The sequence below is a fragment of the Ursus maritimus genome, unplaced genomic scaffold (genome assembly GCF_017311325.1).
Source record: "Ursus maritimus isolate PB19 unplaced genomic scaffold, ASM1731132v1 scaffold_23, whole genome shotgun sequence".
Lineage (NCBI taxonomy): Eukaryota > Metazoa > Chordata > Mammalia > Carnivora > Ursidae > Ursus > Ursus maritimus.
In genome coordinates this window covers 658,196-685,390 of record NW_024424786.1, presented here as the reverse complement: position 1 = coordinate 685,390, position 27,195 = coordinate 658,196, and the positions used below count along the sequence as shown (strand labels likewise).

The following is a 27,195-nucleotide window of genomic DNA, read 5'->3' as shown; positions in this document are numbered from 1 at the left end:
GAGACTCCCTGTTCTCCCCTCTGCTCTGGGACCACAAGAAACGTGGGGGCTTCTCCCTCTCACTAACTCAAGGACACATCCATGTCTCCATTACTACTCCTTGCCTGCTGTTCGGTGATGGCTCAGGGGCCACCTCTCTGATATCCCTGGCAAGTGACAGACACAGTACTCTCTACACTAAGACCCCCAAGCTGAGAGAGACTCTGCTGCTCCCACAAGAGCGTGGGTCTTAGGAGGTGGAAGGGCAGGCTCATCCAGGAGCACAGCACAGGTTAAAAGTGCGAACGCCAGACCCAGGTTGAGGGGGTTCAAATCTCAGCTCCACCTCCTATCAGCTGTAGGACTGCGGGCGAGAGGTCGCTGAACCCCTCTTTGTCTCAATTCGGCATCTATAGAACAGTGCTACCCTATGGGTGTAAATGGACCCCAGCGCGTAAATGTAAGCACACGGGCGGTCTCAGGCAGAACAGAACCTCGCACTTCGCAAGTGCTCTACAGGCCTTTGCTGTGACAATGGTTAGGAATAATATTTGAATTAGTATCACTCCATCCTCAACTCTCCCCTTTCCCTCTCTCTCTCTCCCTGCACATCTCAGAACCTCTCGTCTCCTATCATGAGATGGGAAAAAACCTCACTCCAGCTGTGCACTTCGGTTTCTTTCACCTACATCTGGGCCACAGCTTTTTCTCTTTCACTTGTTTTCAATGGCTTTGGATGACAGTCCCCATCAGTGCTGCCCTCATGTTTCGGTGTCCACATGAGGACGGTCATGGGGTTACACCCATGCGGGGCAACGAATGAGCTAAGTCCCCACGTCCTGCCTTCACTAGACAGTGTCCAGGGACCCAGGCGGGGAGGTCTGGGGAGCAGCTGCGCCCGGCGGTGGTGGGAGCTCTGCATTTGCATACCTGTGCAGGACTCGGGGATCGACATCGGGGACATCACGGCGAGGAAGGCTCTGAGGAAACAGCTGCAGTGCAAGACTTTCCGGTGGTACCTGGTCAGCGTGTACCCAGAGATGAGGATGTACTCGGACATCATTGCCTACGGGGTGGTAAGGAGCGGCCCCCTGGGGCTTCATGCAGACACAGAAAGGAGGGCCAGATAGAGATCCGGGGTCGGGGGAAAGGACAGGAGCCTTCAACCTCATGCGGGACCTCTGGGGGACCAGTGGACAAGAGGCAGCCGCCCATGTGGGACCCCTGGTAGACCAGTAGACCAGACGCAGCTTTAGAGTCTTAAGCAATTTAGCTCCAGCGTCAAACCTGCATGTTCTACTTAATAAAACAAAAACCTGCAGTTAGGGTAGGCTTGCAAGGTAACATAACAAACACCTAAGGTTCCCCCAGCATGGGTGTCTGAGGTTCTAGAAACCAGCCTGCGTGCCTCCCCCGGCTAAGGGCTTCCGCTTTCCACTCACAACACAGCCTCCAGGAAAGGAGTTCTGGAACACAACCTTCTCTAGTTCACTGTATTTCGAGGAATGTTTTAGGACCACTATGGATTGGCACAGAGCAGTGGCCCCGATGGAAGGCAGAGCACAGGGTTTGGATCCAGACAGACCTGGTTCCAATCTTGACCAAGCCACTTGTCAGTCATGTGTCTTAACATCTGTGGGCCTTGGTTTCTTCCTCTGTTAAATGGGGCAAAGTAATACTTTGTTCCTAGAGTAGAACAAAGTCTAAGATATATAAATATCTTATGTATCCTGACAATTTGTATGTTCTAAGGTTAAAGTGCTTTGAATATGATAAACTCTACCGTTCTCCCAGTGTTCTCAGGACCATTCAACTCTTAAAGTATTTTTAATGATACCTGATTGGTTTTTTGGTATCTCACCTGGTTTTTGCTTCCTGAACACATAGAGCTTTTCTGCTGACAGTTCTAAGCCCTCAAAACTACATAGGTTACCGACGCCGTGTTACAGAGGGGAAAACAGATAGGCGAAGTGACCTTCCCATGTTCACATAGGTCAACAGCAGAGAAACTGAGTCTAAGACATCAGCTTCTGATATCACTCTGCTTCTTCCCTTTGGAGAGTCTCCCCTCAGACCTTTTTGATATCCCAGGATGAAACTCAAAGGAAAACCTGCTGCCTCTTCCTTAGATAACCTGTGGTCAGAACCGAGTTCAAGGCTTGCCTCACCAGAGCATCTGCCTGGGAGAGGAAGAAGAATGCTAGCTGAGGACTGGCCTCCATGTTCTCTGTGGGCCTCCCAACTCTGACATCCTAGGATTCTACAGGACACAGAGGCAGGATCCCAGGAATCTCCCCACCCCCTATCAGACCTCTGTTGTCTAGCAGGCCAACCTGTAGGAAGAAGTCATATCATCCCACAAGAGTTTCCATGGCACGGTTGACACGTCCTGAGGAAATCACTCAGTGGCCCCTTCCCTCTCTACTTCTCAGGCTGGTGTAATTTGGGTGCCAGAAAGCTTCTTAGCCGGTGCCACCTAGCTATTACCCGAAGCTCCATATCCTGTTGTCCCCATGGGAACACACTGGACTGTGAAGTGCCCATCAGCCGCATGTCCCCCCCACTCTGGGGCCTTTCTAAGGACACAGATGTTCCTGGTGCCCCCACACTCTGCCCACAGCAAGTTGTGTATGACCCTTGGCCATGGTGGGACCCAATCAAGAAAGGATGCTTATGCTGCTGTGGCTCTGGAGAAACTCTTGGCCCCAAACCCCCTGTGAGCCAGGGCCAGCTTCTGGATTCGTGTTCTCACCAAGCCGTCAGCTGTAATTGAACAGTATGAGCCACGGTGGGAAAGAAACAGTGGAGGGGAGTGTGTGTGTGTGGCCATTGCAGTTCTGGGTCTTGGCCAAAGGCATCCTTGCCTTCCAAGCAAAAGGGTCTCCTCTTAAAGACATGTACAACAGGTTTGCCATGTAACCCTCTCACCGCCATAAGCAGAACCTTTAGCGGACCCAACAGTAAGTGGCAGATACAGGGCTGTGGTGTGGATCTGTCTGAGTCCATAGTTCGAGCTGTTCTTACTCTGATTGGCGGAAAAGTCACTCTCTCATCATCCCAAAGGACTGAGCAGTGCTAGCCATCCCTGGGGCTGGCGGAGGTCTCTGACCCTCTGTATGTCCATCTGTCAGCCGCTGCTCGGGGCCCAGCCAGCCTCCCCTCCCTTCTGGCTCCTCCACAGGCTGGGCTCTGACAGAGCAGAGCCACGCTCTCTTGTCAAGGAGCATAATGAACTCTTAATGGGGGCAAAAGGGTGAAGCTGGGCAAAGCAGGACACAGCCGCAAGAGCAAGAGGATTCTTGCTGGTGATTATTTTTATTCTGAAATACAGCGACCAGATGTCTTCTCAGGGGTAGAGTTTCTTTTTACATTTTCCATTCCAACTGATGACAAACTACATTGCTCAGGTCAAATAACCTCCTGGGACTTTCAGTGAGGCCAGAGTCAAGTCTATAACCTAACCCATTAATCCACTAACAGGTCCCATTAATGACTTCTGTGGGCCCCATTGTGTGGGCATGGGTCTCCCTTGGATCACTGAGCCCCACGTCCAAGAGGCAGGGTCTTTGGATGAATCCCAGCTCTCGTGCTGAAAGCAGAGATGGAGCAACATCTAGAAACAGACCTGCCGGCTTCTGGAATGTTAGCTTTGCCAATGACTCTCTGTGCAATCTTGACAATTTACAAAACCTTAAAAGCTATAGTCATACCATCTCATGGGGCATTTTGCATAGTCTCAGGATTGTCGCCATTTGCATGATGGGAAGAACTTGCCACTCCTCCATTTGCCAACATCATTCATTTGGGAATGCCATTCATTTGTTCGTTGTCTTCATTCATTCATTCATTCCACATATATTCTTCTGTGTGCCAGGGCTGGCCGGTGTCAGAGCCGATGAGAAAGCTTCAGACCTAGCCTGGTCAGATGGGGGAGACAGGCACGTGAGGAAGGGACAGGACACAGCATGCTAAGCACAGCAGTAGGAGAAGTGGAGGTGCTGGTGAAGCACAGGGCTGTGGCCTGACACCCAGGCCTGGGTCAGGAGAGACTTCCAGAGTGACAGAGAAGCTGAGGAGAAGGATGATTTAGCCAGACAAAGGGAAGGCGTAAGTAGAGGTGACATGGGGAAGTGTCCGTGCCCCGGGAGTGGCATCACAGACAGGGAGGTGAGGCAGACCTTCCTGCTACGCCACAGTTCCTCATCCTTCAAAGAGAGAATGTCGCCGACCTGGCTGGGTTCCTCTGAGGCTGAGGAGAGGTGACACGTGGCACGTGCTTACCATGGTAGCTGGTGCATGGATGCAGCCATAACAGCTAGTTGCCCTGGGTGGCGGTCAGCAAGGTCATAGCAGTAACAGGAGTAGCTAACAGTTATTGCGCAGTTGCCATTTGCCAGGCCCTGTGCTTCCTGCTTGTGGATATGGTTGCTCTTACCCCTCCTAACAGTCCTACAAGGGAGGCACTGGTATTATCCCTACTTGAGAGAGAAGAAAACAGGCAAGAAGGAGAAGTGTTCTCTGTCTAAGACCACACAGCTGGAGCCAGGATTCCATCCCAGCCTGTCTGTCCCGACAGCATCAACACACCACCTGCTTCCCAGGGGAGGGATGACGCAGAGCTGGGGGGACTTTATCAAAAGGCACCACCCTCCTCCTCACCCAGAGGATGCTTTGAGAGCCTAGCAGAAAGCCAAGTCTGACATCAGGGCGCTCTGGACCTTTCTCTCTGCGACAGCAGTTAGCAGGTCTCACTAATGGATTATGGTTCTCGGCTTCAGATGTGACACCCACCTCTCTGTGGGCTGCAGGAAAAGTCCAGGGTGTGTTGACACGGGCTCCCTCACAAAGGCAAGCCACGTGGTTGTTTTTTAAAAGAGGATCTGCTGCATAGATGTTTGTCTGCCGAGGGAGCTGGCACATGTTTATAATTCTTCAGGACCCCCAAACCACAAGTCTGGGCTTGAGATGCCTTCACCCGGTAGAGGAGAGGAAGCTCAAGAGAAAAGAATTTGATTTTGTTCCTTGCCCGTGTCAAGAACAGGGTACGCCTAGAGCACAACGGTACCTCTGGTCGTTCCGTTCCGCACCCCTTCACTGGGTTCACTGCATTCCCGCCGCACGTCATCAAGACCACGGAAGCTTGGCCACTGTCAGTCTCTGGCTTCCTTGGATAGATGACCCACCTGTGGTCCTTGGCCCTGGTCTTCCCTGAATTCCAGTATCCATTTCCTATTCTAAACAGAGTGCTTCACTGCTAACAAGAGCTGTGTAAGCTAGCTCAAGTTAAGGTGGGGAGTGATGCCACAAAGTCGCTTATGGGGACAGGAACCGAAGTACAGCGGGGCATGGGCACTAGAGCTGGAAGCCACTGAAGCCATAGCAGGACACAGTGTCTCTCATTCTGTCTCATGCTTTATCTCTTCCTTGGCCACAACTGGATTTCTCTGCTTACACCTGGCCCAACAGATCCCCCAGACTCCATCTAAATGGCCTCACAATTCTAGTGGCCACCACCCACGAACCACCGACTCTCTCACTGAGATTCTAGCATGGAATAAGAGGGTGATGAGATGGTTCCATTCCAGAAAGAGAAGGATGGAGGAGAGAGAAAGAAAGAGAATTATTAACTCATTCTAAATTGCCTGTTGGTGCCCACAGTGGTCTACTTAGCTGAGGCTGGTGAACAGGGCCATGGGGACTGTAAGCTGTCCTTTCCAGGGGCTGGGAGTGGGCTTATGCCAGAAAGAGACATTGAATATTGGCATTCTTACCTGACATGGTGAGGCATTGGTTCTGTTGTATGCTGTGTGCCTGTAGGAGAGGGTAAGACATACCTCTCTCTTCTCGTACTCCCTTGGCCCCCTCCTCTCTTATTCACCTGCCAGAACTCCCACTCTGGAGAATCTTCATCATCTGGACACCACTGGGGCCAGGCCAGCCACTGCTGGATCTGCAGGGGGCAGAGAGGACCTGGTCCCAGAGGACATCTCAGGCCTGAAAGCAGCTAACATGTTGCCCACTTCCCCCAACCTTCCAGAGCAAAGACTTCTACCCGGGGACTATTGAAAGTCCTGGTGCCACCCCTGTGGCAATGGAGGGTGTGCAACACTAGCACCATCTTCTGTGTGTGCACGCGTGTGTATCTTTGATTCCCACCTAGACTGTCTCAACGTATAGTTTAACAACATGAGAATGCTCCTCCTTCGCAGGAGGCTGGGTTTCCCTTAGCACCGTTTTGCAAGGCAAAAGCTGGTGCTTGTTGCTTTCCGGAGTATTCAAGGGGCCTCAGGTTGATAACGGAAATGGAGCCTGTCTCAGTGGAATGCTGGCTTCCCCTGATTTAATGCATTTGTTCCTCTGCTCCTTTCTCTTTGGTGTGGCCACCCCTCCTCTGGTGTTCAGCTGCAGAACTCTCTGAAGACAGATTTGTGTCTCGATCAGGGTCCAGACACAGAGAACGTTCCCATCGTGTACATCTGCCACGGGATGACACCCCAGGTGAGTTCCCTGAGCGAGCCCCCTGCTGGGGGTGTGCTCATGTATGTCCGGCACAGGGGAAGGATAGTTAAACTCATGTCAGGAGTATGCTTATGAGGAAAAGGGGAGAGTTGTACCTGCCTTGCCTAGAAGGAGGCTGGGATAAGAGATGCTGGGGTGCCTCGATCTTCGGGGGGGGGGGAGGAAGCAAGGAAGGTGATCAATTTCTAAAGAGGAACACCTGCCTTCTTTGGAGAGACTATGGGTAAATTGCAGTCTTGGTTCTGGCAGCCATGCCCTTCCCTAACAGGAGGGAACCCAAGGGTCCTCTAAGCTCTCTGACATCTCAGAATCCCTTCGGAGTGCCATTTCATGGCCTTCTGGGCTCTGTCCTTTAGTAGATCACAGCTGCAGCCAAAATTTATAGCCACGAGAGCTTTTCTAGCTCGTGTGACCTTCTCCTGGTGGAGAATGAGGGGAAGCTACCAGGAAAATAAGTTATCCTAGGAAAAATTAGCCAGTCGCAGCTTAAGCTTCAGATGTCCAAAGAGGGTGCTGAGACAGAGACAAGAGAAATGGCCTATTGAACAAAGTACAAAGGACAACCATTGCCCGTGGACGCCATAGACTGACCTGTTCTGATTTGACAACATTTTCAGAGTTTACTTATCTTACCTCCAGTAGTGCAAATGATTTTTGTTAAAGATAGTATAGAAGATATGTACATTTGTGCAATTATGCATCCATGTTTAAAAGAGTCATTCCCCACCTCAACGTACAACCGAAGGCAATCATGATGTGTGTCATCGGCGAACTGCGCTGGCACTTCTCGGCGATTGTCTGCTGTGATCTCTGCCAGCTCATCGTTTCTGTGGGCCCAGCTGCTGTGCCGTCACTGACTGGTCAGTCGTAGGTCAGCAGATCACACTATCCCCACACCACACAGTACAGCAACTCTTCTTCATCCTTACAATGCTGTGATATTTCTCATGGATGACTATTTTTATGTAAACTTTTTATTGACATCTAACATAGGTACAGACAGTAGACAAATTATAAGTGTACAGATTAGTGAGCTTTCAGAGCAAACACACCCACAGAACCAGCATCCGGATCAAGAAAAAGAGCATTATTGCCTGATTCTGAATTTCACATAAACAGGATTATAGGGTATATGCTTTCTTGGGCTGGCTTCTTTCTTTCGTTGTTACATTTATAAAGTACCTCTGTCCTGCTATGTGTAGTTGTAATTTTTATTACTGTGTAATATTCCATTTTATGAATATACCATATTGCTATATATTTACGGCTGATGGACACCTGAGAGTATTATGAATACTCCTGCTATGACCATCCTTGCTCGTGTCTTTCAGTGCACGTATATACTCATTGCTTGCGGATTTATACCTAGGAGTTGACTCGCTAGTCATAGGGTTGCGCTATGTTTACTTGGAGCAGACACCGTCTGTATTAGTCTTCTGGGGCTGCCGTAACGTGACGCCACAGGAATTCATTTTCTCCCAGTTCTGGTACCTGAAAAGTTCAAGATCAAAGTGCTGGCTGATCTGGTTGCTGGTGAGGCTCTTTCTGGGTTGTAGATGGTTACCTTCTCTCTGTGTCCTCACACAGCAGGGAGAGAGAGAATGAGCAAGCTCTCTGGTGTCTCTTCTTGAAGGGACACTAATCCCATTGGATCAGGTCTCTAGCCTTATGACCATACTCAGCCTGTCCATACTGTAAAAGATGAGAAAGCTTGTTCTGAAGAGAACCCTGAGTGTAGCTGAACCACAATTTGATTAAGAGATCATGGTGGGCCTCATGGACACAATCAGTCTTAGCCGCAAAAGCCACTCATTGAGATGGGCTTGTACCGGCAGAGACGCTGGCAGCCTGAATGAAAGACAGAGCAGGACAGAATGAAGGCAGGCTGGTGGATTTCTTGGCTTCCACAAGGCCAGACCATAGAGCTGTTCAGCTGTGATTATGCCCACTTCCTCAAGAAAAGGGAAGACTGATGCTGAGGGCCAATCAGAGATCATCAGCGCTGCCAGTGCCCCCACAGCCCCAGGGGCAAGGCTGTCTCCTCAAGGTGTGGGCCTGCTTCTCTGGTCTCAGTGGGCCAGGATGGCCCTGCTCAGTGCCTCGGGAGTGGGACCAAAGCAGGGAGCGGCTTGGGCAGTGCCACCCCAGAGGGCCAAAGGGGCAGGTAACTCCACAGAGCCACAGGGGTGATGCTGCCACCCCAGCGGGCCTGGAGGGCAGAGCATCAGGACAAAAAGGGTTATTCTCAATCCTTGACTTCAAATGGGATTAGCCTCGCTGGGTTTTGGACTTGTCTGGGACCCATCACTCCCTTCCTTCCAACTCCCCCCTTGTGGAGTGCACTTGTCTAGCCTATATCCGTCCCACCATCAAATTTTGGAAGCACGTAACTTATCTGACTTCACAGGCTTCGGCTGCAGAGAAATTTTGTCTCAGGATAAATCACAGCTTGAGCCTCATGCACGTCTGATTTAGATGATACTTAGATGATATTTGAACTTTAGCCTTTAGAGCTAATGCTGGAATGACTTAAGACTTTGGGGGCTGTTGGGATGAAATGAATATATTTTGCATGGGAGAAGGAATGCTATGGACTGAATTGTGTCACCCCAAAATTCATATGTTGAAGCACTAATCCTGACTGTATTTGGAGTAAGGAAGCAATTAAGGTCAAATAAGGTTATAAAGGTGGAGCCATGATCTGATAGAATTAGTGTCCTTACAATAAGAGACACAGAGAGCTCAGTGTGTGTGTCTCTCTCTCTCCGTGCCATGTGACAACACAGCAAGAAGTCAGCCATTAGGAGGCTAGGAAAAGAGCTCTCACTAGAAACCAAATGTACCAGCACCTAGATCTTGGACTTCCCAGCCTCCAAAACTGTACAAAAATGACTTCCTGTTGTTTAAGCCACCCAGCCGGTGACATTTTGTCGTGGCAGCCCAGGTCAACCAATATACAGTGAAACAGTTTCCCAAATTAATTACATCAATTTTTACTCCCACCAACCCTATGTTAGAGTTCTAGCTGCTCCACTTCCTTGCCAACCTTTAGTATTCTCTGTAAATCTGTATTATTTCTAATTTATAGACATCGTGGCAGGTGTATAGTAGTATCACACTGCTGCTTTAACTTGCATTTCCCCGATTATTAATGCAGTTGGGCACCTGAGTTTTCAGTTCAGAAAATCCCCATGTTGTTCTTGAGTATGGGCCGGGATGGCCAGGTCACAAGTAGTTTGGTCTTTTTGTAAATTCCCTGCCTGCTTGTTAATACTTACAGCCCAGGAGACAGTGAATGAACTTGCTTTTAACAAATGTATGTGGAAATCTGCAGGGTTGTTGCTTATCTGGACCCCTGGACGAATGTTGAGTGTTTCCTCTGTGGGATGGTGGATGTCAGTGTGGGCAAAGACTGCCAGTCTCCCAGCTGCTGATGATTCAGTATGGGCCCTTCTGTGCTGTGGTTGAGAGCATGGATTCTGGAATCAGATTGTCTGCCCCCAAATATCAGTTTTGACAGTCTAGTTGTCAAGTTTTTAAATGGGCAAGGTTTTAAATGTGGGTGTATTTTATTTTCTGTAAAATACAGATTAATGATGGTATGGTACATAAAGGTTATCGTAAATATTTAATACATGTCAAATATCTAAAATAGTGCCTGGCATAGAGTAAGTGCTCAGTGAGTGTTAGCTAATAATATCGCTATAGAACTATACTATTATTACTGCTCACTAAGCCTCGCTCAGTATATATGCCCTCAAGATTCTAGCTCCAGCCCACAGTGGAATGACTTTCCTTGACCTCACACGCCATGTGCCGTGGATTCCTGCCCTGGTCAAAGCCTACCCAAAGACTCATAGAGCATCACTGAGTTTCTGTGGCCCCAAAAAAATGCAAGAGTAGGGAAAAGAGGTGGGGATGGGGGGTTTCAGGAAGCCTGAGTTCTAGGCCTGATCTTGCCACAGTGTTGCAATGTCACCTTAACCTCCCCGGGCCTTTATTCGTTTTCCTCTTTTATTGAGAATGATTTTACACCAGAGTACGCATCTAAAGCATACAGTTCAATGAATTTCCACATTTGTAGACAACTGTGTGGCACCGTCCGGACTGAGCCCATCGTCCTCCTGGGCTTCCTCGTTCCTCCTCTTGGTCAATATCTCTACTCAGAGGTGAGGAAGATTCTGGGCCCTAGCACCACTGACCCATCCCATCTGGGCCTGTCTTCTCTGCAAATGAGGAAGCCGGGCTGGCCAGCGCCGGGCCCAGCTCTGCCAGCTCTGTCTACTTACCTCCAGCCCTTCCTTTCTGCAGTTCGGTTGGCCTGGGAAGCTGTGAGTCTGTGCTGTGCTCGCCAAGAAGGCCGGCAGCCGCCTTCCCTTGGTGCTTTATGCCTCAGCTTCTTGATGCAGGTCTGCAGCACGTCTTCAAGACTCGGGTCCCCCTCCCCGCTCCTCAAAGCCACGGTTGTCATGTGGCTGGGCTGTGCAGGGAACATGGGGGCCCACGGACCCTCTCCCACCAGGCCCGCAGCTGGGGTGCACGGCTGTTAGTGCCCAGAGGTAAGGAGGCTGGAGACCGACCTCAGATCAAACACATTTCCCAGAATGGGGCAGTGGAGGGACGCTGCTGTGGCAGGAATTTGTTGAGTCTGGCCTGCCCAGTGAGCCGGACAGGATGGGGTCCTCCTGGAGATGGGCTGTGTGTCCTTGGTGGGGTTCATCCATCCACCAGAGGTAGACGCAGGTGCAGGGGATAAGCAGTGGGTGATAAGGCAGAGCTTCTGACGGGCAAGGCTCCCCACAGGTACCTGCTAGCCCCGAAGAACTGCCCGGCTCACGGAGGGGAGGAGAAAAGGAGCACAGGGAGCTCCCCACAGGTACCTGCTAGCCCCGAAGAACTGCCCGGCTCACGGAGGGGAGGAGAAAAGGAGCACAGGGAGCTCCCCACAGGTACCTGCTAGCCCCGAAGAACTGCCCGGCTCACGGAGGGGAGGAGAAAAGGAGCACAGGGAGCTCCCCACAGGTACCTGCTAGCCCCGAAGAACTGCCTGGCTCACGGAGGGGAGGAGAAAAGGAGCACAGGGATATCACCTTAGTATACCTCATAAGGGGACGATGGACAAATACAGGCCCTGAGAATTCTCTGAATCTCCTAAACTTGGTACAAATCGGACACTCAATATGTATTTCCAAGGACATTTTTCCCCTGACTGACAGCTCTCAGCAAAATCTCTCTTGTTCATGACCACAGAGGCCAAGGAGAGACCAGGGAGGTTCACATATGCACAGATGGGACTGCCACGTGCAGTTGTGAAGGTGGTGCACTGCACAACTCCAGGGGAGGGATGTGGCACCTCCTATCGTTGTCTGGGGAGTAGAGATCAGCCCAGGTGACAGTCTTTCTGACCTCTGCTATGAAACCTCACACATTCTTCCCTAAGCATCACATGTGATAGGAAGCTTGAAAATGTTGAAAGGCAGACTGCCTAGGTTCAAATCCCAGCCAAACCACTTACTAATCAGGTTCTTTGAGTAGATGTCAAAATTTTCTTGTGCAATTTCCTCACCTGTATGATAGTAGTCCCTTCCTTACAAGGTTGTTATAAGAATTTTAAAAATCAATCCCCATAAAGCATTGAAACAACAAGACTGGACATGGTCACCGCTTCCCAGATATTGGCTATTATTTTACCAAATTGGTAAAGAGACCCGAGACCATGCCCTTGAGAATGGGAATTGTTTAGTCTGGAAAGGAGCAGATTTAAGAGGGACATGAAAACTTCCAAAATTATAAAGACACAGATCTTTGCCTGAGTAAAGGAAACTCCTCCCAGTCTTTGGCTCGGGTGATACCGTGACCTATCCGTCATCGGAGGCATCCAGGTCAAGTTTGGTGAGCTCCAGAGGCGTTATGAAAGGTTCCTATATCATGTAGATGCTTAAGCTAAGAAATCCCTAAGGGCCCTCCCACCCTGGAATTCTATGACTTTTTAATTCGTTACATTTTTTTTTCTTCTCAAATCAGTGAGAGTCTACCCTGTAACAGAGAGTGTTCTTGGACCTGGGAAACAATCATGAACCAGACAAAAGTCGTTTCTGTCATTAAGTTCCCATTCTAATGCTGGAGGCAGACTATTCTCTATTTTTTAATTCTCAAGTCTTCACCATAGCCGGGACTTGAACCCTTCTCTCTCCTAAGGATTACGTGTGTAATTCTCCAGAGTTGAGCTGCGTGCCTTGGATTTCAGCCAACCACAGCCAAGGACAGTGAAGGGGGAAAAGGTCAAGAAGGCAGGACAGCAAGATGGCCCAGTTTATCCTGCTGGCCTTGAGCGTCACTTCCCTTCCTTGTTTCCTTCTTTCAAATTTCTCAGTTTACCCAGTTGGGGTTTTAAGACCAGAAAGAATCTGTATCAATCCGATAATAAACAACCCTCAAAACTCATTGCCATTAACCAAGAAGGTTATTTTGTCAATTCAAAACGTAAAGCGTGATTCTTAAACAAGTTAAAATGAACATGTGACAAAAACTTAGTCGATTCATTCATAAGGGAACTAGTAAGAAGGTTAAGCAGGTACTGAGAGCATTCGAGGAGCTCAGGATCTGCAGGCATTTTCTAGAGAGCAATGGTAGAATAAGATTGCTAGATTAGATTCCAAAGTGGTTAATGCCCTATAGGGAAATAAAGTCACAGCCTTTAGTGTGATCCTTACTACCCAGGCAGAAATCTGAAGTTAGCATTTAACTTCTAGTGTCTGGGCATTAATCAAAAGGTAAATAGCAGGGGGAAAAAAAAAAGTAAATAGCAAAGTCAAACACAAGCACATTCTCTTGGAAAATTCCATACTCTTGGGTGGGCTTGTTAGCCAGTGGCCCAGGATGATAGTGAAAAGGGTAGACCGCTTCCTGTCCCATTTTGCCTTATTTCCAGGTGTGAGGTGTTTCTCTTCCTCTGTTCACAAAGTTGGCTACAGGTGAAGGAACTCTCCAGGCCATTAGCGAGTCAGAGCCTCTTACAGATTCACAGTCTGACCCCGGGGACTTGCCCCCGTACTATTTCCCAAGGCAGGCACCACGGAAGACCACAAACTGGGTGTCGTCTTCAAGCAGCAGAAATACATTGTCTCACAGTTCTGGAAGCTAGAAGTCCAAGACCCAGGAGGCAGCAGGGCTGTGCCCCCTCTGAAGCACGAGGACAGGATCTGTATCAGACCTCTCTGCTAGCTTCTGGTAGCTGTGGGCCGCCAAGAATGGTAGTTGGGAGGCGCAAGTCTCCCTTCCTGTGGCGTTCTCCCTGCATGCACGCCTCTGTTCCTTGTCACAAGGATGCCAGCCATGCCCGATTAGCAGCCCCCCTCCAGTGTGACCTCACCCCCACTTAACGAATTACGTCTGCAGTGACTGTTTCCAGAGAAGGTCGCATTCTGAGGTCCTGGGGGGGGAGGGTCAGGACTCCAACATATGGATCTCTGAAGTACACGCTTCCACCGACAGCACCCCAAGGGCAAAGAGTGTGACTGGAAATCTGAATGTCACACTCAGATGAAAAGTGCCTCACATCCCTTCCTCTCACGTTTGATTCGCCAGAGCCAATCACACGGCCCCGGCAGCTCGCCCCCAAGGATGTGGGAAGTGAGGGTTTTCTGCATGCCTGGGAGGCCCGTCTCTGCCACAGAAACCTAGATATTTGCTAGGTCCATTCCACCTCCAACAAATAAGAAAACAAGAAAATGGCATCCGGGGATGGAAGCTGGCTGGCCTGAGGGTGCCGGTATTTTGGCTTCTGGTTTCTCCTCCAGTTTCATTCATTCGTTCTTCAAACATATGACAGGTGGTCTTTTGAGGAAGACCCCACAGTTTGGAAAGTTTTATTTCCCTTAAGAAACAAACTCGGTTTGTTGATAGGTCTAGTGATAGGAATGCTATGCTATCATAGGGCAACTGATAGTGGGGCCCAATGGGGTCCAAAGACACTGTGGGCTGGAAAGAGCCTGGTTTCACAACCGTGTTTAAAACCTTTGAGAGATTCTGCTTACGTGTTGTTTAAAAAGTTGACTCTGATACAGTTGTGATATTCTCAGCTGGCAGACAGGGCCCTGGGTAGGAGAAAGCATAGTATAACTAATCAAATTAGTGAGGTGAAGCTGCTGGGAAGCACGCTAATTGGTTAATGAGTAAACGTAACCATTTTATTTAAATTAGCAGCAAATTTCAAGCTATCCTCAAAATAACTGAGAATATTAGCCCTCATTAGTGTAACAGCCTGGAAAATCTCTTCTGCTGGGAAAAATACAATGGGGTCTCCCCACAGACTATTTATTTATTCGATCAATCACTCCTTCACTCATTCATTCATTTGCTCATTCAAGAAACATGCACTGAGTATTACTTTATGCCAAGAATTGGGAGAGGCAAAGGCAGCTTTGCGCAAGCCCCGGACCTGGAGGAGTCCCAGTCTGGAGAGGGAGCGAGGCACTTAGGTGATGACAGTTCATATGATGCCACCTCCTGCCCCAACCACCTTGTCAGGAGCCCAGCGGGATGGGTAGTGCAAGGCAGGCTCTGGGGGCTTCTCCCATGCCCCCTGCCTGTATCTTCTAGACTCCAGAAGGCACAGGAGTAATAGTCCATTTCCTCTGGGAGGGTAAGTTCATGACCGTAGAAGAAAGAAGACGCAAGGATCTTTAATTCCCTCTAAAGTTTTGGAAATACTTCAGCCACCATGTCGTGCTGTAGGAAGTGCATTTTGACTCGAAATAGGAAGATTAGAGCTGCGTTGAAAGAAGTATTCTATTCTTACACAGAGACGAATGCCGCATTAGATCAGGTAGTATGCGTAATAAAAGTAAGAAAAATACGGAATTACAGATGGACTTTGGTGCCTTTTTTTTGGAATGGTTTGGAATTTCTTCTTCGTGTTTTAAAGTTCTCACTCGGCTGTACGTACATACGCACGTGCCATCCCCACCTGGGGCTGTAACGGAGCCGTGTCTCCTTCCTGGCCAGCATTGCTTCTAGTGGCCATGCATGGGGCATTGGAGGACTCTCGTGGATTGTGCACGAACCCCCAGATCTTTCGAGCAACATCTCAGAGACAATTAGAAAGGTTTACTCTGTGGGCCAAGAATTTAGGTCACTGGCCACTTCCCTGTGACCTGTGGGAGGTCTCTCCACCTCTCCAGGCTTTTACTTATAACACATCGGAATGCCTGGCACTGAGTGGCTGTAAGGTTTGGAAAAACTTCCTTGAGTTTACTTCTTGGCTCTGATGTGATGACATTGGGCCCCGCAGGCCTTCTCGTGTGTGGTTGGAGTGCCCAGCGCCAGCCGGCAAGCGTTGGTACGGTGCCCTCAGGGGGCTATGGTCTGAGGGGAGCCTCAACCAGTCTCGAAACCTCGGCTGACACCTCCATCTGCATGGTTCGGGGCCCGGGCCGTAGAGGGTTGTCTGCCCGTCTTTGTTGGGCTCTGAGCGGTGGCATCTCCTATTCCGCGGCCCTCATTCCCACAGGAGACAGAGTAAGTGTGCGTCTGGCTGCATTGCCAGCAGGGCTCTAATGGCCTACCCATGCCACGCCTAACGATGGCAGGTGTTACAAAGTTACGCCGACGGCAGCCTCTCCAAGTATGAAAAAGTGTGACACTGGAGGCTGGGATGAGGAGGGTTGACCATCTGCAGTCATTCCCCCTCCCCCGCCCCCTGCCACTGACCCAGGACCCCCAGGGCCGGAATGGCTCCATTCATCTTTGGGCCCTGGAAGCATCCATGGAGAGCAGGTGCCTAATGTGTCCTGCCTGCATCCCAGGGCTCAGGAGCTCACTGCTCTCTGTGTCTGCTCATCAGTGAGGAGTGAAGGCGTTGTCTTCAACCCAGCCTGCAATCTCTTTCTTCCACAGAGCCCTACGAAAGGACAGGAACTAGCCTGTCCTGGGCCCTGTGGCGACTACTTGCCTGGTCAGTAAAATGGATTGGAGGTTTAAATGCAACAACACACCCGAACGTGCCTGGCACCAAGCCTGGCCCAGGATCTGGCCCAGGAACGTGGGTGTCCTGTTCTAATTAGGGCAGCCTCTCGTTTTTGAGAGCTTGCTAGTCTGCCTGGAGATAATAATATCGACAACGGCGTACGTTCCTTGTTTAGTGCTCCTCTGCATCTCTGTAAATGCTCTGTGCGCGTGATCTCGGCGACTGCTCTCAGCAGCCCTGGGACGGGGGTTCTCTTGCTACCCCATCCGTGCGCGTGATCTCGGCGACTGCTCTCAGCAGCCCTGGGACGGGGGTTCTCTTGTTACCCCATTTGTACAGGGGAGGAGACTGGGCCTCGGGGCACTTATGTAACTTGTTCAAGGTCACAGAATTACCAGCGGTGGCCCCTGGTGGCCCCGCCGCCAGCCCATGCTCGGAGCCATGACTTAGGACTGCCTCCCTAGTTTTGTCAGATCTGTGGCCTCTGCTCTCAGGAAGCTCTCTGGACAAGCCAGCCCAGATGAAGGCCCGCCCCTCGGAGGTGTTCAGAGTGTGCTTGCTGGAGGAAGAAAGCCTGCCGTGGCCGTAGAGGGAAGGGAAGATTTACCCCACCACCGGGTGTGCTCTTCTCCTTAGGATCTGAAGGAAAACAGAGGCTGATCTGCCGTTTCCTCCCTGAAGGGACTATGGCAGTTTCCTGAGACTAGGCGGAAGGGAATTTGAAAATACTACCCGGCTGGCACTGCCCTTCCCCGTCCACCCAGGGCTCTGACCCAGAACACAGGTGGGTCAGCTCTCTTTTGACCCATGAGGACTCCTTACATGTGCCTCTGGCCTTTAGGGTTCACCCTGTCCCCCCGAGGAACTAGGGCAACCATCTCCCCATCGGAAGACATCTAGTCTCAACACGCCAGGAGCAAAGCCTCAGATCCAAAGGCCCCCACTTCTCCCCACTTCCTACCCTTCAGGTCTCACCCAACGTCCACTTCTGGGGGGCACATCTCCAGACCACCCTATCCCAGGTGCTCGCCCGAGTTACTCTCAAATCTCTGCACTGAGTGCTTCACAGCTCTTGCACTATATGAATAAATGCGATCGAAGCACAGTGGACGGCTCATCGTGAGTTTGGCTACTTGTTAAACAAACTCACGCTCTACCACTAGATCATAAGCTTCTTGAGGGCAGGCCCCTGCGTGTCCTCCAGGGCACCCCGTGAGCCTAGCACGCTGCCTGGCACAGAGCAGGAATCTGTTCTTCGAGGTGGTGGGTTGTTGAGTCGTTGAGCTCGTCTGCCTGACAAAGGCCTCCGAGCAGCCCGCCCAGCCACACTGGCTTTGCCACTCATCCGCCTTCACCCAAAGCCTGACTCGCCTGTAAAATGGAGTTGAAAACGTCCATCTGATAGAGGTTTTGTGAGGATTAAGTGGAGAAATACGTAGGGTGCTCAGCACCAAGCCTGGTACCCTGTAAATCCTCAATCAGTATATTGCAGTTGCTGTTATTTTTATTATAAGTTACTATTAGTGAGGATAAGATCTGGCAGGATCTGTAATCTCTTCTTTTAGACCCAGTATCTTTTCGTGGGGACCTGCGGATGGGAGCTGGAGAGATGTACCCTCCCCCACTGGGATGGAAGCCAGATCCTATGTATTTTTCTTGACGAGGGCCAGTAGGTCTGGGGCAGGTTGGACAGGAGTGGGGAAGCAGACCCTTCATGGAGGCCTCTCCTGCCCGCACGCTTGCTGGCACGCAGAAACGGCCTGCCTTCGCATTTGACTCGACCCTCGGGCTAGAGAGCGTTCTCCTATTGACAGGGCTGCATAGACTCCCCCGGATCCTTCTGCAACTCACCCTTCCCCCTGAGAGGGCCGCACGGGACTGCACGCAGGAATGCCCTGGATGCAAGCAGGGGGCCAGGGTAGAGTGTAAGTTACAAGCCTTCTATGTCAGGAGACACACTGCTCTCGGCCACTTGGGTACAGTGACCACCCCCACCCCACAAAGGCTCTTCCTCCTTCGGTTTGGAGCAGGAAGTGGGGAGCTTTCCCCTGAGTTGCTGTGTGCTCCGCTGCCCTTTGCTCAAAGGCAGGCCCTCAAGCAGCGAGCCACATCATTTGCTGCTCCTTGCTCCTGTTTCTGGGTGGGATGTTTCTTCTCCGTGTGGGCCTGTCCTCCTCAGCACAGGACGGTTAGCATCCCCGGACTCTGACCAGCAGCAGCAGGGTCAGTGTGGACCGAACCATCCCCATGCATTTTCAAAGGGGCCCTGGAGGAGGAGGTCCGTACCACCCCTGGCTGAGAATGGGATGAAGGAGGAGCATACGACACAGCCTCTAGGATTTGGGAATGGCTAGTGGCATTGAATGGGGACATCTGAATGGGGTTTCTACCAGGGCGGCTTAGGGCGATGCTGGCCTATTTCAAGAAATTTCCTAAGGAGATGTGTTTAGAATGTATTGTGGGCATAAAGGGTTCTTGTATTTGATTTTTCCAACTAACTTCATTGTCACCACACTGCCTTTGTCCCAGCTGCTTTTTCTGAAATCTGCTCATTGCTGAGCATTAGTCCTGCCGGCACGGAGCCTTAGTGGAGTCCTTGAGGTTAGCACTGTGTTAAGATACTGGGAATTTCAGCAGAGCCGGGCCCTCTAAATCAATCACTAGAACAGCTTTATTTTTTTTCTTGCTCAAAAATATACTATTAAATGCAGGAACACGTGTGGGAGTGGAGGTTGACTTGGGTGAAGGACACGCTTAAAAGGAAAATTTCATAACATTTTTTCTGCAGAAACAAGGCCTCGCTGGTCTTAATTCTTGTAGAACTGAGCTACAGAACACGTTTATGTCTCTGCAGTAGCTTTAGCTCCTCGGAATATCCTGAGCTGCTCAGAAGTCACTCGGTCATATTTGCCTGGGGCATTACAGGTACTTAACAACTATATGTTAAATAAAGAAAGGACTGAATTCGGGGAAACTTAAAGCCTGTTTTAAGTGATGATCACAAAATGGACTGAGACAGTATTCACCCTCTCAGTTGCTCTGGGGTTTCTAGGGCGGCAAGGTTGGAGCTGAAGAATGAGGACGGTATATACCATTGGTGTGTTTCCTGAGTATGTGGAGGTCACGGAACGTCTAGGAAGACGTGGTAGGTAGAGGGCCTCCCTCCAAAGAGGCAATTATGGACAAGGAGCCAGTGCGTGTAGACTCCTCTCCCCCAGAGTTTGCTAGGAAGGGATGGAAAGAAAAAGAAGCCGGCTGCTAGGAGGGGTGTGTATTGTGATTTGCTTTCTAAGGGAAGCAATAAGGGAGCACATCTGAGGCTGAGGGAAGGAAGTCTGTAGAGAAAGATCTGATATGTGGGGAGAGAAGGAAGCAACATTCTGGGGGTGAGGAAAGGGCAAAGACAGGAGAGGATGGGGTCCAAGGCCAGTGGGGCTGGCCCTGGATTTCAGGGTAGGAACCTCTTCCTCTGAGGCCTGAGGGCAAGATGGAGGCTGATCCAAGGGAAACAAGTTTGCAGGCTGAACTGCAAGTCAAGCACGGGGGCTCTGCTTATATTCCAAAGTAGCGAAGGTATGGACACCCTGCAAAGGGGGGTGGCTCGGAGGCTGAGCAGGACCCCCAGAAGGCCTAGTGGGGAGGGCAAGGTGGTAGGGCCTGGCTACAGCTGAAGACCACAAGTCTCTGGGGGGTGTAATCAGCCCGGTTCCATGATTCTCCGTGGGCCGTGCCCCGCGTCCAGGGGAGGGTACAGAGAAGGCAAACGGGCTGCAGAGGCCGGGCTTACAGGGGCTGTCAAAGGCAGCAGGAATGAGGAATTAAAGACAGAAGGTGCTGGCAAGGGGGTGGTTGAAGGAATTTGGGTGTAGCCTTTCCAGGAACGTGGGGAGGCTAGGAAGGCGATAAAGGTAGGGGAGGAAAGAGAAAAAAACAGGTTATTCCGAAGGTCTCGGGTGCATGAGCAGGCATTTGGGAAGTAAGAGAGGGAGGAATCATGAAGGATAGGGGGTTGGGGGATAGTGGGGCAGTGGAAGATAAGGTTTGGGGGTACAGCAGTCCCGGGCACTAGGAGCTGGGATTTGGAAGTGGGCAGCTGAAGCCTAGCACAGGTGGCCCTCCCCAGAACTGAGGCCCCGGGGCAGGTGGGGCCGTTCATCACCCGACGCGATGCCCACTGGGAGGGAGGGGGCGCAGCAGACCGCCTGGGAAGCACTTGGGTGAGATGGCTGATGCCTAAGGAGATGTTTCTGCCCTGGATGGAGGGCTGAGGTGTGGAAGGGGTGCTTCTGTGGGGAGCGGGGAGTATTGGCTCTGTCTCGTGTCCCTGGCGGGAGAATGGGCAGATTCAAAGCCCACAAGAGGGGCAGTATCCTCCAGGAAGAGCCGTGTGTGGTGGGGACAGGAGAAATTGCTTTTGGCTGGAAAGGACTGTTCCTGAAAGATACTAGGAGTTCAATAGGCATTTGGGGAAGGCTTAAGGGGGTGGGGGGTGCAGCAAAGACAGATCAGCCAGGAAAGAGGCGCAGAGCATATCAGGAGTTGGGAGAGGACGAGAAAGTCCCGTAAAGACAACGAAAGTTAGACCTGACATACACACGTAGGCCCATGGGAGCTGGGAGGCTGGGAGGAAAGGGATGGTGGAATCAGACTGGGGAATCCCATCCCCTTGTACTCAGCCACTGCAGTCACGCTGGGCCCCACAAAGTACCCACTCCCATGCTCTCACGGCCACTGAACCCCATCCCCATCACATCGGTCCAGGATCAGCAGGGCTTTGTGGAGCTTTCCCTCTGCCCCTGGAAGGGATCAGAGTCCCAGCTGCCAAGGAGTAAAAGGGCTGGGTCATGGTGACCTAGAGAGGTCAGGGAAGGCTTCCTGGGGGAGGAGCTCCACCTGGAACTTAGAGAAAGAGTAATAAGCCAAAGCAGAGCAGGAAGAACACTTCGGGGGGGGGGCACAGATGAGAAGGGGTAGAATCGAACCTGCCTTCCCTTCTTTACAGGGTATTATAGTGCCTGGCAGCTGGGTTTTGGAGCCAAGTGACCTGAGTCAGCTCCCAGCTTTGCCCCTCGCTATGCATTCGTTCACCCCTATCGAATTCAGTTTTCTCACCTAAGAATGGAGACGATAATACCCCCACTTATCCAGGGTTATTCTGAGGATGAAACGAGTGTATTTGTAAAGCATTTAGCATCCCTGACATACAATAAGAGCTCATTAAATAGTATTAGTAAAATTATTTTATTTTCTGTAATCGGGAGGGGAAAGGGGCAGCAGTTTGCTGAAAACCTACACTCCGTGCCTTGACTTCACAAGCACACCTCTGAAATGAGCTATGTGTATCATTTTTACTAGATAGAAAACTACCCCCAAAATTTTGTAGCTTATGATACATTTGTTTAGACTCTGAGGGCCAACAGTTTGGGCTGGGCTGACCCTGTGCGCTGCTAGTTTCAGCTGGACTCAATCAGGCATCCGTGGCCAACTGCTGGTCAGTTAGTTGAGTCGGGGTCTGGAAGGCTGGCTGATTATCAGCTGGAAAGGGAGCTTCTGGGGCTGTGTGTTTCATCATCCCACGGGCTCATCTGGGCTTCTTCATGTGAGGGCAGTGACAGGGTATCTAAGAGCAGCAAGAAAGGGCAAACATAACTGTATGAGTCTTCCTGCATCACGTTTGCTGCGAAGATATTGTCGTTGCCCAAAGTCGGTCACAAGGCCACGGCCGAGCCGAGCCTCAAAGGGCAGAGGCAGAGTGGGCATGCAAAGATGAGGAAAATCTGTGGCTTATCATGTCCATTTTGTATTATTTCATTCATTCGCTTATGCATTTGTTCACTCGTTCATCCAAAAGTATTTACTGAGCACCTGTCTTGTGGTGTGGCAAGAAAAGGAATCCCCACAAGAATGGCCTTGGTCTCCTAAAACTCTCTCCACCATAGCGGAGTCCATCTGGCATTGCTGCCTGAGGTCTGTAACATCCAGCAAAGATGTGAGCTGGACCTTTTTTCCTCAGTAAAGCAGGTTCTCCTCTTCTCAGGGAAGGAGGTAGAAATGGAGATGGCATTGGAGCAGGCACAATCAAGATTTACATTTGCAAATTGCAATCAGGCACCAATATTTCATCCACATGAGGTCGATTTCTCCGAGCTAACTTCTCCCTGCTGGATCTTAACTTACAGGTTTTATTGCCATGCTCTTTCCCCCATCTTCCTGATCACCGAGACTGGGGGTGAGTCCAGATCACCACTGACCTCATATGTTAAAATCTCTGTCAAATACACACACACATACACTCTCTCCCTCTCACTCCCCCTCTCTCCCTCTCCCTGGAACATTCTAAGCTCTTCTTAACTCAGTGAAGGATAACGGTTGTGGTGAGCCATCAAATGAGTGAGCCCCCTCATTGCTCATGGGGCCAGGTAAGAGTTAGGCCTGGCACAGTCTGGGTCCTGGGAGCAAATATTGAGAATCTTGTCCTTGAGAAAAAATCCCATTCCATCTCACAAGGCCATATGGAAGATGTTGTCCAAGGTGCTGGTCCAAAACAGAAGAGAAAGCTTAGAGGAGTCTTAGAGGAAGGGACATGAAACAGGCAGTAGGGAGGAAGCCTGGTAGATTTCTGACCTGGAGTTCAAGGTCCCTGGAATAATTTATCAACACATTCACTTAATCAGCTAATGTGTTTCGAGTATGTGTCGCATGTCAAGCAGTGATTTGGACAATAGGGATACGACAGTGAGCAAGACAAGCGTGGTTCCTGCCATGGGGAAACTGGTAACCTGATGGGAGAGACCCCTGTTACAAAGACAGTACTAATGGCCAACACTCCCAGCCCTCAGGTCATAGGATTCTCCAGCAGCTCTGTGCAATAGGTATGTCATGACCACCTGCTTTGACCGGTGAGGAAACTGAACAAATGAATGGCCAAGGGCATCGTCTGTAGTCACACAGCCAATGAACAATGGCGGGGGAGTGGGCGGAGACTTCAATTAGGCAGTTGGGATCCAGAGTTAATCTTTCTAGAGTCAACTCCTCCCCCACTGGGTCAGGTTTTCTGGGTACCTGTTTCCCAAGCCCTTTGCTGTTTCCTTGAAGAGCATGTGTCACATTCTGTGATTCTATTTTTGCGTGATTACTTGGTGAGGGAGCATAGCAAAGTGGTTGTGTCAGTCAGTTCAGGCGTCGTTATGCTCCAGTAACAGATGACCTCAAAATCCAAGTGGCTTACAATAACAAACATTGCTCGGTCGTGCCACTTGTCCAAGTGTTTGCCGACCTTATCGTCCTTTGCAGAGGCTTGTCAAAAGCAGCCAACAGTGACGAAGGCGTGCTCTTCACCTGAAGCGCGGTCTACCGAGTGGCTGCGGCGACGGTTACGCCGAATGTCTCACCACTGCGTAAAAGAGGTCACCATCTTTCCAGCCTCTGGCGATGGGTCCTCCCTGCCCCGCTGTCTGACCCCAGAGTCAGTGTCCCATATTTTAGAATTTGGCAGTACCCCTCATCCAGTCTCAATTTATCATTCAGCTTAGGCTGATGGTCCCCAAATCGCAGTGACTTACAACAAGAAATGCTTATTTCTTGCTCATGTTCTGGGGTCATCGTGGTTCAGCTTCAGCTCTGTGTCATCTCGCCTTTTTCTGGCACTGAAGAAGCAGCCCCCATCTGGGACACCTCCAGTCCAGTGGCAGAGAGTAAAAAACAATGTGGTAGGTCCCATGATGGCTCGTCAAGCTTTTGATTGGGAATGGCACACGTCTGTCCCGTTCACATCCCAGTGGTGAAAGGCATGTGGCCAAGTCTGACAGTACCGATGCGGGGACGTGTAATAGCTCCGTCGGGAGGGGAACACAGGACAGAGCCGCGAGCCAATCCGTTCGCGTCGCTGAGGAGCACGCTCTGACCGTCACAAGCTGGTGCCGGGTTGGCAGACAACTGTGGTTTGGGAATGAGGTATGCCAGGGCATTCTCCCAGGTGCACATGATCTGCTCCCTCTTAGTCGTTTGTCCGTGAGCAGCACAGCTTGAAGCAGACCAGCAGACACAGCTAGGAAGGGCTCTGAGCAGTGCCTTCCAAAACAGGGAGCAAATTGGACCCCGCAGTCAGATAGCAGGTGTCTGATACTTCTTCAAGATGGCGAACTTCCCGCGGAACAAGTGAGCCGTGTTTGTGCGTTCAGGGGGAGGGGTTATCATCAACAACAACCGCCACAAATTTGGGCAGCTTCAGCTAGAAACAAAGGGTGGGTGCTATTACAGAAACCCGCGGTCATTCATTGCATAGACTCCAAAAGAGGGTCGATGGGGCCAGGAATGGGGGAGGGGGAGGCAGGAATGGGGGCAGCTCCAAGGGCCTCAGCAGGAAGAGGCCATGCATTCGCTCGAGCTATGCATAGCTAGAGAGCTGCCTCGTCTCGGTGTGTCTCCGGCTCATGTTTTAAAGTCCTGGGAGGAGACGGCCTTCTTGGCTGCTGGACAGCCCGCTCTCACCCGCGAGCAGGTGGCGGAGTCGCGGAACCCAGACTCTCTGGGGCCCACCGCTGGCCAGAGCCATGCTCAGAGGAGGGGTCGTGGTCAGACATTGTAGGCCGAGGGCAAGGCCACCTGCTCCTGCCTCCTCACAACTGCCCGCCCCCGTCCCTGGCTCTGCCCCCTCTTATCTTGTTCTGAAGTGGACAGAGAACAGGAGGAACAAGGGAAGGGCAGCAGCAGCAGAACGGGGATGATAGCGAAAGCCCAGGCCGGGGCAGTCAGCAGGCACTGCTCCCTAGAGACAGGCACAGGAGGCTGAAGGGACACTGCTTAACCGGCAATCACAGTCCAGGGCCCCTGCTCCTTGTCTCATCCCGGGCCATGCCAGTCTTAGTTTCCTGTAACCCAGTTCCCTTTCCTCTGCGGTTCTCTGCGCTTCTCCTCTTGTACCTACATGATAGATGATATTCAGATACTCGGCCCATTCCCAGGGGCTTCCTAAGGCTGTGCGAACCTCCGGGCTCACTAGCTTTTCACCCACTACAGAAAGCATACTAGCCTACAAATGAGTGAGGCATTTCTTCATCTTGTAAAAAAAAAATCCAGACGTTCACAAACTTTAGTGATTTATTATTTTTAAAAGTGACTCACTTTCTATAATAACTGAATAAAGCATATACACACATGCCATCTAGATTCGCCCTGCAGTGAAAGACCGTGGTGACCTGATCCTTTTACTTCATTCCCTCTGGTGTTCTTGAATGTCTCTGGGTATTCTGTATTAGTCAAGACTCTTAGTTGCACGTGACAGACCCAATTCAAACCAACTTAAATGCAAAAGAGTTTTCCTCTCATGTAGCTGACAAGTCCATGTCTGGCTCTGGCTTCAGGCAGGGCTGGATCCAGGGGAAGGAATGAAGCTTGCTGCACTCCTGTCTTCTCTTTTCTTCCCTTCCCTCTCCTCTGTTCCTCTTCCTCTTCTTCTGCCGCTGCCTCTACCACCTCCTCCTCCTCTTTTCTCTCTCCCTCCCACCTGCCTTCCCTCCTATTTTGGCTGTGGTTCCCTTCATATGTAACCTTAGTCTCTCTTATATTCAAGTGGGAAAGGCTTCCCTGATTTACCTGAGGAAGAAGGCAGCAAGTTGCTCTGGGCCTAGAGCCTTCCAGCATGCTCCCACAAAAAGAAAATCTGAGGGAGGACTTTTATTGGCCCAGACTGGGCAAATCAACACGTCCAAGGCAATGGGGTACCCTGATTAGCCAGACTGTGAAACATGCCTACTCTTGTGGCCAGAGTGAAGCAAGATGCTGTGACAGGAAAGCAAATAAAGCTGTCAGCACCAAGAATCCTGCAGCTGCCTTCTCTAGTTCGTCCCCGGTCTCTCCCCGGTAATTCACTCCTGCTCAGCCCTCAGTTTCTATGCAGGAAACTGATGGCCGCTCCCACCTGGCTCTCTCCTGGGGCAGAGGGGCTGACCAGGGAAACACTGAGCCCAGGGGACACCAGGAGCTCAGAATGACGCAGGAAGAGAAGACAGAGCAAGGTGGGGGGTTCAGATTGCTGCCTGGGTTGGCTGGGTGGCAAACAGCCCCTTAACGGTGGTTGAGAGATGGCTGACACCCGTGCTGTGGGTACGAGGCCCAGAATGAAGCACACGAGCTATGAATCTAAGTCAGAACTTCCAAGCCCAGCAATGGTGCCGAGTGGCTGCTTGCCTGGCCGCCCTGTTCAGGTGCACAGTGGGAGGCAGAAATCAGGCCTTGCTTAGTCTTTTCTATTCAGTCTTACGCTTAGAGACAGCACCCTGGTCCAAAGCTCACTTTTCTCCCCTGTCCTCCAGACAGGTTTGCAGAAGGGACTGTGTCACCTCTAGTCCCAGCTCTCTTTCCAGGCCCTTTGGATGGTTGTGACTCAAAAGACTCAGAATTCCTCAGGTGTGCTGACAGGTAGAAGGACAGTCCATCTGAAGTCACAGGGTGCTGTCAACTCTTCAGCCCTGAGCTGCACTTCCAGTCTCATCTCCCCACCTCCGGAGGCACTCTCTCTCCCCAAAACGGCAAGGTAGTGCCAAGCTTCCGTGCCTGTGTTTTTCCTACCCTTTCTGACAGCGGTCCCTCATCCTACTCAGTTGTCTGGGCAAACTACTCTCCTCCTAGGCTGTTCTCGAAACTTATCACTCACAGACCAGCCCCAGAGAGAGCACATCACTCCGGCTGTGGCCCCTCTAGCACTCTGACCTGCTCTACTCTGCTCCCAG

The 27,195-nt window shown here is 50.9% G+C and overlaps 1 protein-coding gene across 2 annotated transcripts in view; it reads left to right on the top strand.

Moving 5' to 3' along the window:
* Positions 1–27,195, top strand: part of GALNT18 (polypeptide N-acetylgalactosaminyltransferase 18) — a 338,672-nt gene that overhangs the window by 289,757 nt on the left and 21,720 nt on the right. Inside the window, exons 8-9 of one of the 2 annotated variants that reach the window (XM_040638810.1) lie at positions 918–1,055; positions 6,382–6,477. In XM_040638810.1, coding sequence (XP_040494744.1) covers positions 918–1,055; positions 6,382–6,477 — 234 coding nt within the window. The remainder of the gene's footprint in view (positions 1–917; positions 1,056–6,381; positions 6,478–27,195) is intronic. The other variant, XM_040638811.1, reaches the window with a different exon arrangement.